The following is a 17,963-nucleotide window of genomic DNA, read 5'->3' as shown; positions in this document are numbered from 1 at the left end:
CGCGAACTATGGCGGTTTGCATCGGTGCCAGCGTTTCCGGAGCCCAAATGAATGCAAAGGTTAAAGCGAGCCCCGGCTGGCGCATACATGCGCTAGCGCCCGTCCGCCGACATGCCCCAGATCCCAGCATCACCTGTCAAGGCCGGCGCCTGCAACTCTCGCCCATTCACTGGCCTCGACTCATTTGCCAAGAACGACGAGGCGTATCCCCTCGCCCCTCCCCCTCGAACCAAGGATCGCTCGCCTCGCTTCTGCAGCTCGGCTGGAGTCCGCGCAATGGGCAAGGACTTTCGATCTTTTTTTTTTCCTCATGCGTGTGAGAACGAACCAGAGCGAGATGCCGTCAGTAGGAGAACAAGAAAAATCTGCTTCTTTTTGCTTACCTGCCTTGAGGCCGCCATCCCTTCAGGTCGGCCCCGCTGATAAGGCGGCCAAAGGAGGGAGAAGGTCTCCGCTGTTATGACATCGCGCAATGGTCGCCGTCGTCGCGTGCTGCAATCGTGACATAACGGGTTCTGCGCGGGCGTGCACCGCGCTGGAACGCTGGCCTGCGTCTTGGTCGCGCGCTTGCGAAAGGGAAAGAGGTGGACTTGGAATCAGTAAGTGAGTGTGAGAGAGAGAGAGAGAAATATCGTACTTTGGTATCCCTTTGAAAGAAAAATCGACGCACCGTTCTTTAGCAGCTCTTTAATAATGGAGCTCGCGTATCTCCTAGGCTGCACCGTTAGTTGGCGTAGATCACTGGCGTTCTCGAAGAATATTAGCAAATGGTGTTAGCGCTATGGCAACCTGAATGCTAATATTTAGCTTAGTACCCTGTAAAATTACTGGTATTAATAACAGCCATACTAATAAGTGCTTAGCTCGCACGCTCACCACACTCTCTCACTGCACCATAGCAAGGATGACACAGTGCCATCCATGCACAATAAAATAGACAGAAGAATGCCGTGAATAAAAAAAAATGGCTGTGGCTTAGGTAAGGTTAAGCCCAGGATGCGAAGCATACTAGCCTTTATTTTAGTTGTTGAACCACTGTTTAGCTTGGTGAACTGCTGTTGCTTGGCTATATTTGGTTCGGCTAGACGAAGAAACAACTCATGCGTTACTCTGCTTCGCCTTGGACGCCCCGCATTGGACGCGGTGAGCGTCGAGCAACGCAGCGTTCGGCGCGGCAACGAAATGTGCGCCTGAACGAGCGACGCACGCCTGAGCCTTAGAAACAGCTCGTTTCTAAGGCAACACCGCATTCGCTAGAGGCGCTTTTGTACCGCTTTGAAGCATCGTACTCGTGGCTCAGTAATAAAGAAAAAAAAATACTCGTGGCTCAGTGGTAGCGTCTCCGTCTCACACTCCGGAGACCCTGGTTCGATTCCCACCCAGCCCATCTTGCAAGAGTTGAGCCAAAGCCACTTCTCCTCTGTCGTGACGTCACGGTGTCACGTGGTATTCAAGGCGACACCGCCGCGCCTGAGGAGCTGGGTTGAGCCCTCGTAATATGCTTCGCATAAAAAGTTGCAAAGGCAAAGCGCGCCACGTTCCGTAGCAAAAGCAACAAAAGCTGGGTTGTTCGGCGATGCCGTCAACACTCCAGACCGCGGATGAGGCGACAAGTCCTTTTTCTCGCGCTTGCATAAAGGCAAAAATTGCCAATGGCCCAACATCACTGACACGACGCATTCTAAAAAAGAATTGGCAAGTCGACATCGCATTAAAAACTCAAGTTTCACAGATTCCCAAAGATGTAGAATTCATTCGCTTCGGTAGAGGACAGAACGAAAGTTGCCACTAACGTTATGTAATATTGTGGGGGAACTTGCTGAATATTTCTAAAGCTTTCCAATTCCCCCCTCCCCCTCACCGCTTTTTGTGGATGGCCTCGCATTACGTGGAGGCATACAACACTGATAGCGAAAACTCTTGGCACCAGCGTCTATCCTTGCCGTTTTCTTTAAACGGTGCCCCCTTTCCCTGCTTGTTTTTCTTCCTTAAGAAAGTAATGCAGCGCTACTTTCTTCTTTAGACGAGGACACAGACAGACATTACAGGACACCCGCCGTGGTTGCTTAGTAGCTTTGGTGCTGCGCTGCTGAGCACGAGTCCGCGGGATCAAATGCCGGCCACGGCGGCTTCATTTCGATGCGAGCGAAATGCAAAACAACAACCGTGTGCTTAGGTTTTGGTGCACCATAAAAAAAAAAATCTCGGTGGTCAAAATTAATCTAGAGTTCCCCCACTACGGCGTGCCTCATTATCAGATCGTGGTTCTGGCACGTAAAACCCCATATTTTAATTAATTTATTTGCACATTACAGGAGGATCGCTACTTCAACTATGTTTATCGAAACAAAAACGCGTTACATTTATCAATACTGAGGACACTGAGCGCATGCGCATTAATGACTGCAGGTGAAGAAAAACGCAACACACTCACGCAAATGTACAAAAATATAAAACGTAGGTTAAGGTGGGCATACTGCATATTACCGGCTCTAGTTTAATAATCTGAATTCACTACCACGCGGGGTGTCTGAAATGGCGCTGGTACACGTCTCGCCACTCTGCGTGATAAAAAAGGCTTCCGATAGCTCGTGAGCTGATCTGTGCTTGCTTCATGGTTAGAATTTTGATTCCCTCAAGTCGTGCGTCACAGTTTTGATCGCTTGAATCTCTGCAATAGAGGCAACGGACAGGTAGGCTCTGGAACGAGGGCGTAACGTCTCCTAGTGATCTTTCACGTTCCCGGGCGCGTTCGTTGACACAGCGTCCAGTTTGACCCACATAGTCCTTGCGACACGAAAGGGGGACCTCGTAGACCACACCCATGGAACAACGTACGTACGGCTTTGTGTGTTCCATTGCACAGCGGGAACTCCCAGAGCCGCCACTGCGGACCTTGGGGCATATCTTGGCCAACTTACCTGGCTCAGAAAAGACCAGTGGGACGCCGTACTTGTTGCCAACCCCTTTCAAATTGTAGGATACCCTTTGGATGTACAGGTTCACCACAGATTTGGCGCTGCTACGCTCTTGTCTCCGTGCTTTCTTTGGAATCCCCTTGATTTTATGTAACAGTGCATCGGCCTCGGTTGCCGAAACCTGGTCAGAGAACACTGCTCTGTGCAGTCTGGCCACCTCGTCCTGAAAGCTCGCTTGCACCATGAGAGGACATGAATTGAGGAGTGCGTATTCAGGAGAAAGGGTCGCAACAGCCCTCTTAACAGTTGTTGACTGGGCTGAACCAAAAGGTAAAATAAATATTTCATGGCTCTAGGGCGATATCACCGAACTTGATGTGGAGGTCTAGGAATTGAAGCCTATTTTGTTCCTTCGCCACTCGTACGTCAAACAGAACCTTTTGTCATGCTTTCGGAACTGTTGTAAGATCCCAAAACGCAATTTCTTCATAACGACTTAGATACCATTCCCTCATAGTGCTGCATATATTTATATAATGTGCCGGTCGCATTCGCTACGTCGGCGGATGGGTCTGTGCGTATTGTCACATTTCTTAATTCCAGAGCTGCACTGCTTACCTCTGCGTCAGCCGCAAAACACGAGACGATACATTTGATACAGAAGCATAAACAACGGCCGCGCTCACTTACCAGCGGTGTCATCGAAGGCATCCGTGTTGTCGCGAGATAACAACACGGCCTATGAATGAGCGCTCATGCCGAGCACAGTTTTCTCTATAGCACTTTACGGAACGCGCAAACTTTAAGCATGATGAAAGTAAAGAAAAGCGAGAATCAGTAATAAATCAATAGCCCGTAATATATGTATCTGGATCAAAGTTGCCGTCAAGTGGCTCGGCTCCTCATATTGACTCGTTTGAAGGTGAAAGAACGCTGCTCATATGCGCAGAGATTTATGTTTTGCTGCGTTTTGACATTGCTCCATGTAAGCGATTGCACCTTTCCCCACTATTCGATGCTAACAACGACCTGTTGATGTTGATGTAAAGAAGTGTATCCCTTTGCTAAATCCAAAACGGAAGTCTAAAGAATGCGTAAACACAAAAACCGAGGTGCAAGTGCAGAAAGCAGCGACAGCGAACTCCAACCTCCAAGGCAGCCGCGTCGGCAGACGGAAGTCCGCGTGTTTTTATTGGCCCTGACTGTTAGCACAACAGCGCACTCAGGCCTGCTCGCCCAGTAGTCGGTGAGTGCTACGCGACTTCCAGAAACGACATGCTGCCCCAGAGAAGCCATTAATAATCATTCGCGATCCACGAAACGAACCGAAGCGCACTCAATATGTGCGCAAGCTCACACATCGACCGGCCAAAGACTCGGCACCCTTCCAAAATGTTTCCAGCAACGTGCGGCAGAGAGCAGCACAGGAAAATGAAAAAGAAGGCAGATTGGACTTTAACTTTTCTTTCTTACTTTCCTTGTTTAATGCAATCAACAACAAATTAGAACTAAGCACGTGCATTCAATTTCTGTCTGCTCTATCTGGGTGCTGTGTTTCTGGCCTCCGTCAGTCGGTGTGAAGGCATCCGGCTCTGCGTCTCCATTCTCCAGTGTGATGGCGATCTTTAGCTTTTCTAACTGAAATTAAACATTCATTAAATTAGAAAACTGAATACATGTTGCGTGAAGATACATGCATCAGGATTCACTGGCTATGGCTGCGGGTCCATAAGACATGCGCCATGCAATACAGTACACGGCAATACATTGCACTGATAGCCAGAGCCGGCGCGAAGCTTTCAGAGCCCAAACGTATTTGCAGTGAATTCCTTTCCTTCCTACCGCGCACTGTTCTCCGCAGTTCGGGAGATCTGTTCACAAATCTGCGGAGGTTGTGCGTCTTACACGTCGTCTTACACGCCTCCGCCATGTACACATGTTTATCTGTATGCGGCGGCACATCTCCGAGTCGTACATATACACTAGCAGAAGATATTCGTAAATATTATCCACGCATAGCCTGCATATATGTTAAACAAGGTCAAGAGGGCAGCATTGAGGTAGCGTATTTCGTTACGAATACTGTCAGCTTGCACCCGCCGCCGTAGCTTGGTAGCTTTTTGTTGCACTGCTAAGCTCGAGGTTGTGGATTCGAGTTTCTACCGTGGTGGCTGCATTTCTACGGCGGCGGAATGCACAACTGCAAGCGTACCGCGCATTGACAGCACGTTAAAGAACTCCTGATGGTGGAAAGTAATATTTAGTTCCCCGCTACGTAGAGTGCCGTACATACATGACTGTTTCAATAAGTAACACCCAACATATTCTTTTTTTCACCTTTCCCCGCTCCCAGGAACAACGCGTCCAAGACAGAGGTGCAACACGCCGTGGCCAAGATGGACTTGAGCGAGCTGGAGGCGGTGTCGATGCGCAAGGCGCTGTGCGGCAGGCTGTACCCGACCGAGTGCGACCCGTCCGACCCTTACCGCTCCCTGGACGGCTCCTGCAACAACATCGAGCATCCCAGCTGGGGCAAGGCCCTCAGCTGCCACGCGCGGATCACGCCACCGGTCTACCCGGACGGTGAGCGGACGCCCGGCGACGCGGTTTATCGCCGCCCCAACCTACATGAATTCGCGCTCGGCTTGGGAATCGGTCTTCACGTGGCTCAAGGTCTCCAAAAGGCCTCACGGGGGCTGGTTATTTCGGATTCAAAGATTACGCTCGTGCGTCTCTCGTATCTCGCCCTTCCTATGGCGTGAACGACGTAGCATGCAAGGATAAACGAATGTAATGCGGAATGGAGAAAAAGTGGAGGGAGAGTGGCAGCGCTTTTGGGTTTGGTATTGTCGAAGTTTCTGATTAGAGTGTAACTGCGGCTGCATTTATCGGGAGCTAGCGTAACGGAGCGATTCTAGTGGCTCGTCTGTTCTGGCCACACTGGCAGGTTTCTTCATTGCCTTCTTAATCAACATCATTATCATCATCGTTTCCTCCTCTTATCGCCCCCTTTTTTCAACACACTACTAGTAGTCGAAGACCAACACAGTAGTAGTAACACTTGAAGCACTAGTAGCTAGTAGTAGTAGTAGTAGTAGTAGTAGTAGTAGTAGTAGTAGTAGTAGTAGTAGTAGTAGTAGTAGTAGTAGTAATCATAATAATAAATAATGAATTGCTGCGCGACTAATCGCTCGAGGCGTTTTTCGTGTATTTGAGGGCTTCTCTCAGGCTAAAAAAAACACTTTTATGGAGCACGCATCGAGCAATAGAAAGCTGTATCGGGAATTTTTCAAGTTGCTGTAAAATTTTCTTATTGACACTTTTTATGTAACTATAAGATTTGAGAAGTTGATTAAATAGTTAATACTAATTATGTCATTAGGCTTAATATAAAATGTAATCTGAGTATCTCCAAGCGACGGCAAGCAACATTACCTTGGTTCTGTCCAGCGACGTGGCATTTGCATATGTTTAAGGTTTGGCTGAAGTTACGTGGGTGACCTATTATAATGTTGGCTGCATGTCGCAAGTACTTATCGCTGGCAACCTTTTCCAGTTCCTTTTCTGTTTATAATCTTTTGCAACATACATTCCAGCCATGATTGCTGGCGAAGAACGGCCTTTGATCACCCCACCCGTGTCACGAAAAGAACCGACAGAATACAGGAACACTCGGCACCGACCCCCACCAAGGTCCTCCCAAAATGGAAGTGATGTGTGAGCTCATGTTAGTTAATTGGTTCGTTAAAAGTGTTTGCTCGGTGCGGGTTTAGCCTGCCAGCCTGGGCCGGCAATTGCTTCGCCTATTCACGCCCTTCGCTGCTCGGAAACGAGTTACTACGTCGTTCTGTTCGATGCGCTGGGAAATCCACGTTAGCACACCTTGTGTGGCGCTGGGAGGAACAGCTTTTTTAGAATTCATTGACGAGCGTTAGACTAAGCCATACTTTCGCTTGTGAAATCAGATGTGCGCAGATTATTTTCATTTTCGTCTTTCATTTCAGGTTTTTCCATTTACTATCGATCACCCTATCGTGTATGTACTTGAAGCGCGCTAACGAATAATAAACAGTTGAAAGTTGGCGTACATGTGCGTCAGTCTTTTTTTTTCCTTTTGCGTATCCCAGAACACAAAATGATATCATAGCACTCAGCCCCAGTCAAAGCGTTATTGCTACTACGTGCCCATCAGTTCAGTATAGCGTACAAGCGTATGCAGCTGGAACGCGCCAGAGCTCCTTTCGCACTTTCCTCCGTCCCATGTATGCTGCACGAATGCATTTGCAACGCCTCTTGTTCACCGGTATTCTTTTCTTCGTTTTGGCATTGAGCCACCAGCCGGACCAAATGAACTTTTATTTATTGATTTCATGTTGTAGACCACAACAGGGTGCGACAGGGCAAGTATGTACGTGATCGAACAAAATACCAAATCAAAGCACAATATAGCACACAAGAACAATACAGTAGTAAGGTAACTAATATAGCTGGTAAAGTTCTCCACATCGCCGATTTTCATGCATCGTTGCATAACCGAGTAGAAGCTCGCCCACTTTTATAAGCGCACGCTGAATTGCATGGTGATTCAGCGCGTTTTCATTAAGTTAATATGGGCCACATGACTTAGACAGGAGTCGTGGCTGGTAGTCGAAGCCCGCATCTCGCACTGCAATATTGTAGTCATCTGCTGACTGTCCAGCGCTTTCAGCGAGACGTACAACCCACACTTGTGCGGCAGCCGCAAGGTTCCTGATTTCTTTCTCGATGCCGTCCGAGGTCCTGGCCAGTAGCCAAGCACTCCTGGGAAAGCAGTTTCATAACCTCCGAGCCGCGTCTGCCACAGTGAAAGACGGTTTGCGCAGATGCGTATCATACGAAGGAGGAGGGAGCAAGGCGGCAGCCTCTCGTGCGGCTTCGACGAGGGCCTTTCAAAAAAAGGAGGAGCGGGAAGAGGCGATAACGGCTCTGTGGAGGGCTCCGAGAACCGCCGGTGCGGCGACTGCCTAAGTGTCAACAAAGAGAGACCCGTAAAAAAGAGAGTAATACGTAAAATTGACAACGCGCGCTGCACAACGGTCGTTGCGGGTACACTTACAGGAACGTGTACGTGCCTCCCAAGGTCACCCCGTGCTCTCTAGCCGCAGCGCACAATGACCTTGTGTCGCCGTGCACAGCCTTTCGTTTTATTCACGCAGGGGACAGCAGCTCCTGCACACACCGCGGCTGACACAGAAACCGCTGGCTGCAGAGGCAGCGGTTGGTGCAAACCAAGCGCATTCGTGCAAATGCGAGCAACTCCTGCCCTCTAGGCGGCGAATCTGTTTACGGGAGTTCGCACGCGTCCTTCTGTAGTCCTAGGAGTGTCGTCTGCTGCTGTCAGAAATCTACCCGAGACTAACTACATCGGGTGCACTGATTTCTCAACGGCAAATTCCCTTCAAAGGCTGCACCTGAGCTTAGTACTTCTATGATGTACGCGATGCCCGACGCATCTTCCTGTCCGCCGCGCCGGCTCTAACACACCGGCCCCGCTCTGTGCAATGTGCTTCCGCACGGAAACCTTTGTACAACTCGCCTACATATAGCTTCGCTGTAGCACGAGGTTCCCCGCGCGCCGTTGACGTGATGACACGGGGAGAACTCCAGTCATATACGGAGGGATCACTTTTGCGTTTACAGGGATGTTTAAATATCGCCTATGGCGGATGGCATAATTATTTTCCTTGAGCTGGATTACTCGGGACACGCGGACCTTACTAGAGCGAAAATCTAACCACATATTTAACTATTTAACCAAAATGCACTAAATAACTTCTTAATTAATTACTTTACCACGCGAATTTCAATTTGCAAATTGTAGCCGATGAGTTGCAAGACGTACGCATGAATCTTCACGATGACACCAGTTTCAGAATATTTCCTGAAGTGTAGGACGAAATACATGGGTGTTTCGGTAAATGTTGTGCTTTATTGCACAAAAGAGTGTTTTGTTTAAAAAATACAAGAGAAACAACAGTGTATGTCTACGGCGAGTTTGATGGCGCATATCTCCAGACTAATGACATTCTGGACATTAATTGGAGATGCGCCTTGCAAACTACCCGGCTACAATTTGTTAATTCCCCTATGCGCCATAAAGTAATTGTCTAAGAAGTTAATTAGTAACTATTTACAGCGAAGCTGTTAGCCTCTCGGAGGTCCGTATTTGACGTGTCCGTCTGTGAGCAGAAATTAGCATAATCAGCAATGGCTCATCCGCCTCGTAATTCAGAGGCTGCAAGCACTCAGCAAAGTGAAGCGAACAGTGCATACATTCATTGGGATCACGCATACAACATACAGAGCAGCGTAATGTTTCAATAACGAACAAGCCCAAAACAAGCACCTATAATCAGCAGCAATGGCTGATAGCACCCTAAGCAGTCAAAATATGCAATGACTCATACCTCCGTAAGGCCGAGGCCACAAGCGCTCAGCAAAGTGAAGTGAACAGTGCATACACTCATTGGAATCACGCATGCAACATACATAGCAGCGTAATGTTTCAATAACGAACAAGCCCAAAACAAGCACCTATCATCAGCAGCAATGGCTGATAGCACCGTAAGCAGTCAGAATATGCAATGACTCATACCTCCGTAAGGCCGAGGCCACAAGCGCTCAGCAAAGTAAAGCGAACAGTGCATACATTCATTGGAATCACGCATGCAACATACATAGCAGCGTAATGTTTCAATAACGAACAAGCCCAAAACAAGCACCTATCATCAGCAGCAATGGCTGATAGCACCGTAAGCAGTCAGAATATGCAATGACTCATACCTCCGTAAGGCCGAGGCCACAAGCGCTCAGCAAAGTGAAGCGAACAGTGCATACACTCATTGGAATCACGCATGCAACATACATAGCAGCGTAATGTTTCAATAACGAACAAGCCCAAAACAAGCACCTATCATCAGCAGCAATGGCTGATAGCACCGTAAGCAGTCAGAATATGCAATGACTCATACCTCCGTAAGGCCGAGGCCACAAGCGCTCAGCAAAGTAAAGCGAACAGTGCATACATTCATTGGAATCACGCATGCAACATACATAGCAGCGTAATGTTTCAATAACGAACAAGCCCAAAACAAGCACCTATCATCAGCAGCAATGGCTGATAGCACCGTAAGCAGTCAGAATATGCAATGACTCATACCTCCGTAAGGCCGAGGCCACAAGCGCTCAGCAAAGTGAAGCGAACAGTGCATACACTCATTGGAATCACGCATGCAACATACATAGCAGCGTAATGTTTCAATAACGAACAAGCCCAAAACAAGCACCTATCATCAGCAGCAATGGCTGATAGCACCGTAAGCAGTCAGAATATGCAATGACTCATACCTCCGTAAGGCCGAGGCCACAAGCGCTCAGCAAAGTAAAGCGAACAGTGCATACATTCATTGGAATCACGCATGCAACATACATAGCAGCGTAATGTTTCAATAACGAACAAGCCCAAAACAAGCACCTATCATCAGCAGCAATGGCTGATAGCACCGTAAGCAGTCAGAATATGCAATGACTCATACCTCCGTAAGGCCGAGGCCACAAGCGCTCAGCAAAGTGAAGCGAACAGTGCATACACTCATTGGAATCACGCATGCAACATACATAGCAGCGTAATGTTTCAATAACGAACAAGCCCAAAACAAGCACCTATCATCAGCAGCAATGGCTGATAGCACCGTAAGCAGTCAGAATATGCAATGGCTCATACCTCCGTAAGGCCGAGGCCACAAGCGCTCAGCAAAGTGAAGCGAACAGTGCATACACTCATTGGAATCACGCATGCAACATACATAGCAGCGTAATGTTTCAATAACGAACAAGCCCAAAACAAGCACCTATCATCAGCAGCAATGGCTGATAGCACCGTAAGCAGTCAGAATATGCAATGACTCATACCTCCGTAAGGCCGAGGCCACAAGCGCTCAGCAAAGTGAAGCGAACAGTGCATACACTCATTGGAATCACGCATGCAACATACATAGCAGCGTAATGTTTCAATAACGAACAAGCCCAAAACAAGCACCTATCATCAGCAGCAATGGCTGATAGCACCGTAAGCAGTCAGAATATGCAATGACTCATACCTCCGTAAGGCCGAGGCCACAAGCGCTCAGCAAAGTGAACAGTGCATACACTCATTGGAATCACGCATGCAACATACATAGCAGCGTAATGTTTCAATAACGAACAAGCCCAAAACAAGCACCTATCATCAGCAGCAATGGCTGATAGCACCGTAAGCAGTCAGAATATGCAATGACTCATACCTCCGTAAGGCCGAGGCCACAAGCGCTCAGCAAAGTGAAGCGAACAGTGCATACACTCATTGGAATCACGCATGCAACATACATAGCAGCGTAATGTTTCAATAACGAACAAGCCCAAAACAAGCACCTATCATCAGCAGCAATGGCTGATAGCACCGTAAGCAGTCAGAATATGCAATGACTCATACCTCCGTAAGGCCGAGGCCACAAGCGCTCAGCAAAGTGAAGTGAACAGTGCATACACTCATTGGAATCACGCATGCAACATACATAGCAGCGTAATGTTTCAATAAAGAACAAGCCCAAAACAAGCACCTATCATCAGCAGCAATGGCTGATAGCACCGTAAGCAGTCAGAATATGCAATGACTCATACCTCCGTAAGGCCGAGGCCACAAGCGCTCAGCAAAGTGAAGCGAACAGTGCATACACTCATTGGAATCACGCATGCAACATACATAGCAGCGTAATGTTTCAATAACGAACAAGCCCAAAACAAGCACCTATCATCAGCAGCAATGGCTGATAGCACCGTAAGCAGTCAGAATATGCAATGACTCATACCTCCGTAAGGCCGAGGCCACAAGCGCTCAGCAAAGTGAAGTGAACAGTGCATACACTCATTGGAATCACGCATGCAACATACATAGCAGCGTAATGTTTCAATAACGAACAAGCCCAAAACAAGCACCTATCATCAGCAGCAATGGCTGATAGCACCGTAAGCAGTCAGAATATGCAATGACTCATACCTCCGTAAGGCCGAGGCCACAAGCGCTCAGCAAAGTGAAGTGAACAGTGCATACACTCATTGGAATCACGCATGCAACATACATAGCAGCGTAATGTTTCAATAACGAACAAGCCCAAAACAAGCACCTATCATCAGCAGCAATGGCTGATAGCACCGTAAGCAGTCAGAATATGCAATGACTCATACCTCCGTAAGGCCGAGGCCACAAGCGCTCAGCAAAGTGAAGCGAACAGTGCATACACTCATTGGAATCACGCATGCAACATACATAGCAGCGTAATGTTTCAATAACGAACAAGCCCAAAACAAGCACCTATCATCAGCAGCAATGGCTGATAGCACCGTAAGCAGTCAGAATATGCAATGACTCATACCTCCGTAAGGCCGAGGCCACAAGCGCTCAGCAAAGTGAAGCGAACAGTGCATACACTCATTGGAATCACGCATGCAACATACATAGCAGCGTAATGTTTCAATAACGAACAAGCCCAAAACAAGCACCTATCATCAGCAGCAATGGCTGATAGCACCGTAAGCAGTCAGAATATGCAATGACTCATACCTCCGTAAGGCCGAGGCCACAAGCGCTCAGCAAAGTGAAGCGAACAGTGCATACACTCATTGGAATCACGCATGCAACATACATAGCAGCGTAATGTTTCAATAACGAACAATCCCAAAACAAGCACCTATCATCAGCAGCAATGGCTGATAGCACCGTAAGCAGTCAGAATATGCAATGACTCATACCTCCGTAAGGCCGAGGCCACAAGCGCTCAGCAAAGTGAAGTGAACAGTGCATACACTCATTGGAATCACGCATGCAACATACATAGCAGCGTAATGTTTCAATAACGAACAAGCCCAAAACAAGCACCTATCATCAGCAGCAATGGCTGATAGCACCGTAAGCAGTCAGAATATGCAATGACTCATACCTCCGTAAGGCCGAGGCCACAAGCGCTCAGCAAAGTGAAGCGAACAGTGCATACACTCATTGGAATCACGCATGCAACATACATAGCAGCGTAATGTTTCAATAACGAACAAGCCCAAAACAAGCACCTATCATCAGCAGCAATGGCTGATAGCACCGTAAGCAGTCAGAATATGCAATGACTCATACCTCCGTAAGGCCGAGGCCACAAGCGCTCAGCAAAGTGAAGTGAACAGTGCATACACTCATTGGAATCACGCATGCAACATACATAGCAGCGTAATGTTTCAATAACGAACAAGCCCAAAACAAGCACCTATCATCAGCAGCAATGGCTGATAGCACCGTAAGCAGTCAGAATATGCAATGACTCATACCTCCGTAAGGCCGAGGCCACAAGCGCTCAGCAAAGTGAAGTGAACAGTGCATACACTCATTGGAATCACGCATGCAACATACATAGCAGCGTAATGTTTCAATAACGAACAAGCCCAAAACAAGCACCTATCATCAACAGCAATGGCTGATAGCACCGTAAGCAGTCAGAATATGCAATGACTCATACCTCCGTAAGGCCGAGGCCACAAGCGCTCAGCAAAGTGAAGTGAACAGTGCATACACTCATTGGAATCACGCATGCAACATACATAGCAGCGTAATGTTTCAATAACGAACAAGCCCAAAACAAGCACCTATCATCAGCAGCAATGGCTGATAGCACCGTAAGCAGTCAGAATATGCAATGACTCATACCTCCGTAAGGCCGAGGCCACAAGCGCTCGGCAAAGTGAAGCGAACAGTGCATACACTCATTGGAATCACGCATGCAACATACATAGCAGCGTAATGTTTCAATAACGAACAAGCCCAAAACAAGCACCTATCATCAGCAGCAATGGCTGATAGCACCGTAAGCAGTCAGAATATGCAATGACTCATACCTCCGTAAGGCCGAGGCCACAAGCGCTCAGCAAAGTGAAGCGAACAGTGCATACACTCATTGGAATCACGCATGCAACATACATAGCAGCGTAATGTTTCAATAACGAACAAGCCCAAAACAAGCACCTATCATCAGCAGCAATGGCTGATAGCACCGTAAGCAGTCAGAATATGCAATGACTCATACCTCCGTAAGGCCGAGGCCACAAGCGCTCAGAAAAGTGAAGCGAACAGTGCATACACTCATTGGAATCACGCATGCAACATACATAGCAGCGTAATGTTTCAATAACGAACAAGCCCAAAACAAGCACCTATCATCAGCAGCAATGGCTGATAGCACCGTAAGCAGTCAGAATATGCAATGACTCATACCTCCGTAAGGCCGAGGCCACAAGCGCTCAGCAAAGTGAAGCGAACAGTGCATACACTCATTGGAATCACGCATGCAACATACATAGCAGCGTAATGTTTCAATAACGAACAAGCCCAAAACAAGCACCTATCATCAGCAGCAATGGCTGATAGCACCGTAAGCAGTCAGAATATGCAATGACTCATACCTCCGTAAGGCCGAGGCCACAAGCGCTCAGCAAAGTGAAGCGAACAGTGCATACACTCATTGGAATCACGCATGCAACATACATAGCAGCGTAATGTTTCAATAACGAACAAGCCCAAAACAAGCACCTATCATCAGCAGCAATGGCTGATAGCACCGTAAGCAGTCAGAATATGCAATGACTCATACCTCCGTAAGGCCGAGGCCACAAGCGCTCAGCAAAGTGAAGCGAACAGTGCATACACTCATTGGAATCACGCATGCAACATACATAGCAGCGTAATGTTTCAATAACGAACAAGCCCAAAACAAGCACCTATCATCAGCAGCAATGGCTGATAGCACCGTAAGCAGTCAGAATATGCAATGACTCATACCTCCGTAAGGCCGAGGCCACAAGCGCTCAGCAAAGTGAAGTGAACAGTGCATACACTCATTGGAATCACGCATGCAACATACATAGCAGCGTAATGTTTCAATAACGAACAAGCCCAAAACAAGCACCTATCATCAGCAGCAATGGCTGATAGCACCGTAAGCAGTCAGAATATGCAATGACTCATACCTCCGTAAGGCCGAGGCCACAAGCGCTCAGCAAAGTGAAGCGAACAGTGCATACACTCATTGGAATCACGCATGCAACATACATAGCAGCGTAATGTTTCAATAACGAACAAGCCCAAAACAAGCACCTATCATCAGCAGCAATGGCTGATAGCACCGTAAGCAGTCAGAATATGCAATGACTCATACCTCCGTAAGGCCGAGGCCACAAGCGCTCAGCAAAGTGAAGCGAACAGTGCATACACTCATTGGAATCACGCATGCAACATACATAGCAGCGTAATGTTTCAATAACGAACAAGCCCAAAACAAGCACCTATCATCAGCAGCAATGGCTGATAGCACCCTAAGCAGTCAGAATATGCAATGACTCATACCTCCGTAAGGCCGAGGCCACAAGCGCTCAGCAAAGTAAAGCGAACAGTGCATACATTCATTGGAATCACGCATGCAACATACATAGCAGCGTAATGTTTGAATAACGAACAAGCCCAGAACAAGCACCTATCTTCAGCAGCAATGGCTGATAGCACCCTAAGCAGTCAAAATATGCAATGACTCATACCTCCGTAAGGCGGAGGCGACAAGCGCTCAGCAAAGTGAAGCGAACAGTGCATACATTCATTGGAATCACGCATACAACATACAGAACAGCGTAATGTTTCAATAAAGAACAAGCTCAAAACAAGCATCCAAACCATAAATTAAGCATTGCATACCCCCCCCCCCCCTTCAGCAGTTGTAACGGTACCTTTGCAACAGCTAAGCTGGACATCCACTTTCGCAGGGCAGGGATGGCGACTCAATTTCTTTTTAGTTGAATACATGCTTCCATTTCTCATACAAGTGTTGTCTGCCTCTCTGAATAATACAGCTCAACGACTAGAATCATTTTATTTGCAACCGGCAATGTTAAACACTTCAACTTTATTACCCCGTATATCATATTTCCTATGCAATCATATCATGAAAGAAAAAGAAAACATTATCTGGCTGTGGGGCAAGGGGCGTGCCATCTTCACGTCTCCATTGTTGAGACGAGTGCCCACCGCTTACCCAACGGCAATCTCTTCTGACTTCAGTGTAAGAAAACACGAATATGTTTCGGCACTTTCAGAGATGATTAGACTATAGCTATGCAGTCGCAATCCTTCTCGGGCTGCACTCTATCGCGGTAAATTTGACAAGGGGCCATATACTTTCACACACTTTCGAATATGGAGCAAACTTATATTGAAGCTACAGGCAGCACACTGGGGCTGGTGTTTTGGTAATTATTTCGCAATGTTCTTGCGAGCTACTGTCAACCTATGGAGTAAGCATTGTCGTGCGGTTCACCTATCTTACAGGGACCGAGACTGCTTAAAGAAACATGTTTATAAAGAAATCACTCCGACAGTGCAAGCTGCTTACTTTCCTCACAACAAGAAGAGCTACAGAAAGGCTTGATTTTTGTTAGTCACAACCGTATAAAGCCAACCGACAATGAAACCAAAGCGCAAGGCGAACCAACTGTGGTCTATAATTGAAACGTTGAAATAGTCTCGAAGAGTGAAGCGAAAGTGCGTGAAAAGAAACTTGCAGCCAGTGGAAGGCACACCGACGACCACCGCATAACGCCAACGATTTGCTGCCGATATTTTCCTGATCTTTTTCTTTGCTTTTCTTCTTTTTTTTTCTTCCTTTTTTGTCTCACTCTTTCTCCGCCTTTGAGATGTCGCTGAGTAACCAGGAAACGTCCGTGCTGCAGCAGGATAGCCGCTCAAGGTCGGCAGGCGCAACGTTCAGTTCTAAAAAAAAACAAAAAAAAAACAAATATTGCGCTAGATTGATCAATAGTAAGCTTTAGAGATTTCTTAAATTTAGGCGCTTAGAAGGGGGTGAAGTACGCTTCTGTACATAAGTTATGGGGTCAGGGGGACGCAAAGTGAGGTGATAATTGCCACAACGAAGGCGAAGAATCGAGTCGTCATGACAAAAGCTTTCGGAACTTCGTCGTTTTTAACCATGTACCAATACCAACTCGACCAGTTTTCTGTACTGTTCATGGTTGTCACCGGCGGCAACCAAATTAAGTAAAATGAAATAATGAACTGCGTTAGAGACTGCACTATAAGCGGGCATGTTTGTATTGAAAATTTAGCATCGATGTTATTCTACAAAATTAAATATGCTATAATCTTTTCAGCGCATGCGCGGGTTCCGAGATATCCGTCCTGCGAATCTTCACCCCACTTGGTATATATGTTGCGCATGCAAGACCGTGAGGGCAAAGCTCCTCCCCTGGCCACATAACTTGCGCTTAAATTTTATTTAAATTGTAATTTCACGAAATCTATAAAGCTATATATAAATATAGCGTTTATAAGGTCTCTCTCTTTTTCTTTGTATATATATATATATATGGGGGGGAGGGGGAGGGCAGGGTTGACATACAGCAGCTTGTAAGCATCTGACGGAGTCAGCTGACACCGTACGTGCACGACCTCTCGGCGAAGCTTTCGTATTTCAGTGGACTAATACGTGATGACAACGGCAATAGATATACAACAGAACATTGTACCTACGGGAGTGGAAGAGAAAGGCAGGTGGTCGATCCGGCTTTGCTCTGCTATAAATGAAAAGTTACGTGCCCTCATTAAGATGGCTTAATAAAAGCGCTTGATTGTTGGCGAGAGCTGTATTCGCGCGCGAGTCGCACAGAGCGACACAGTCCTCTGCGGCCCTGTCGTCCAGAGTTCCCTACCGGGTTCGTTTAGCTCGTGCTTCCTGCGTCTTTATTGACCAGCAGTAAGCATTACAAGGTCGCCGGTTTGCTATTAGGCTCTCTCGCCTCTGAATCGCGAACGCCGTTTTCATCTGCGGTGAGCACCGACGACCCGCGCAGGCAGCATCGCTTAACAAAACTGAGACCGAATTCACGAAGCTTTTCGTTCGTAAATGCTGCCTGTTGCCACGAGCAGAT

At 47.3% G+C, this 17,963-nt stretch overlaps 2 protein-coding genes across 3 annotated transcripts in view; one reads left to right on the top strand and one right to left on the bottom strand.

The window, feature by feature from the left end:
• The window catches only part of LOC135913799 (uncharacterized), an 80,350-nt gene extending 79,757 nt beyond the window's left edge, over nt 1-593 (bottom strand). For both annotated transcript variants that reach the window (XM_065446490.1, XM_065446491.1), the window contains exon 1: nt 384-593. In XM_065446490.1, coding sequence (XP_065302562.1) covers nt 384-401 — 18 coding nt within the window. In that variant the 5' untranslated portion in view covers nt 402-593. The remainder of the gene's footprint in view (nt 1-383) is intronic.
• The window catches only part of LOC135913798 (salivary peroxidase/catechol oxidase-like), a 223,110-nt gene that overhangs the window by 83,087 nt on the left and 122,060 nt on the right, over nt 1-17,963 (top strand). The window contains exon 3 of the mRNA XM_065446489.1: nt 5,272-5,501. Within this exon, the coding sequence (XP_065302561.1) occupies nt 5,272-5,501 (230 nt within the window). The remainder of the gene's footprint in view (nt 1-5,271; nt 5,502-17,963) is intronic.

The sequence above is a fragment of the Dermacentor albipictus genome, chromosome 6, assembly GCF_038994185.2.
Source record: "Dermacentor albipictus isolate Rhodes 1998 colony chromosome 6, USDA_Dalb.pri_finalv2, whole genome shotgun sequence".
NCBI lineage: Eukaryota > Metazoa > Arthropoda > Arachnida > Ixodida > Ixodidae > Dermacentor > Dermacentor albipictus.
The sequence above is the reverse complement of the archived record's forward strand: the minus strand, read 5'-3'. Positions and strand labels throughout refer to the sequence as shown.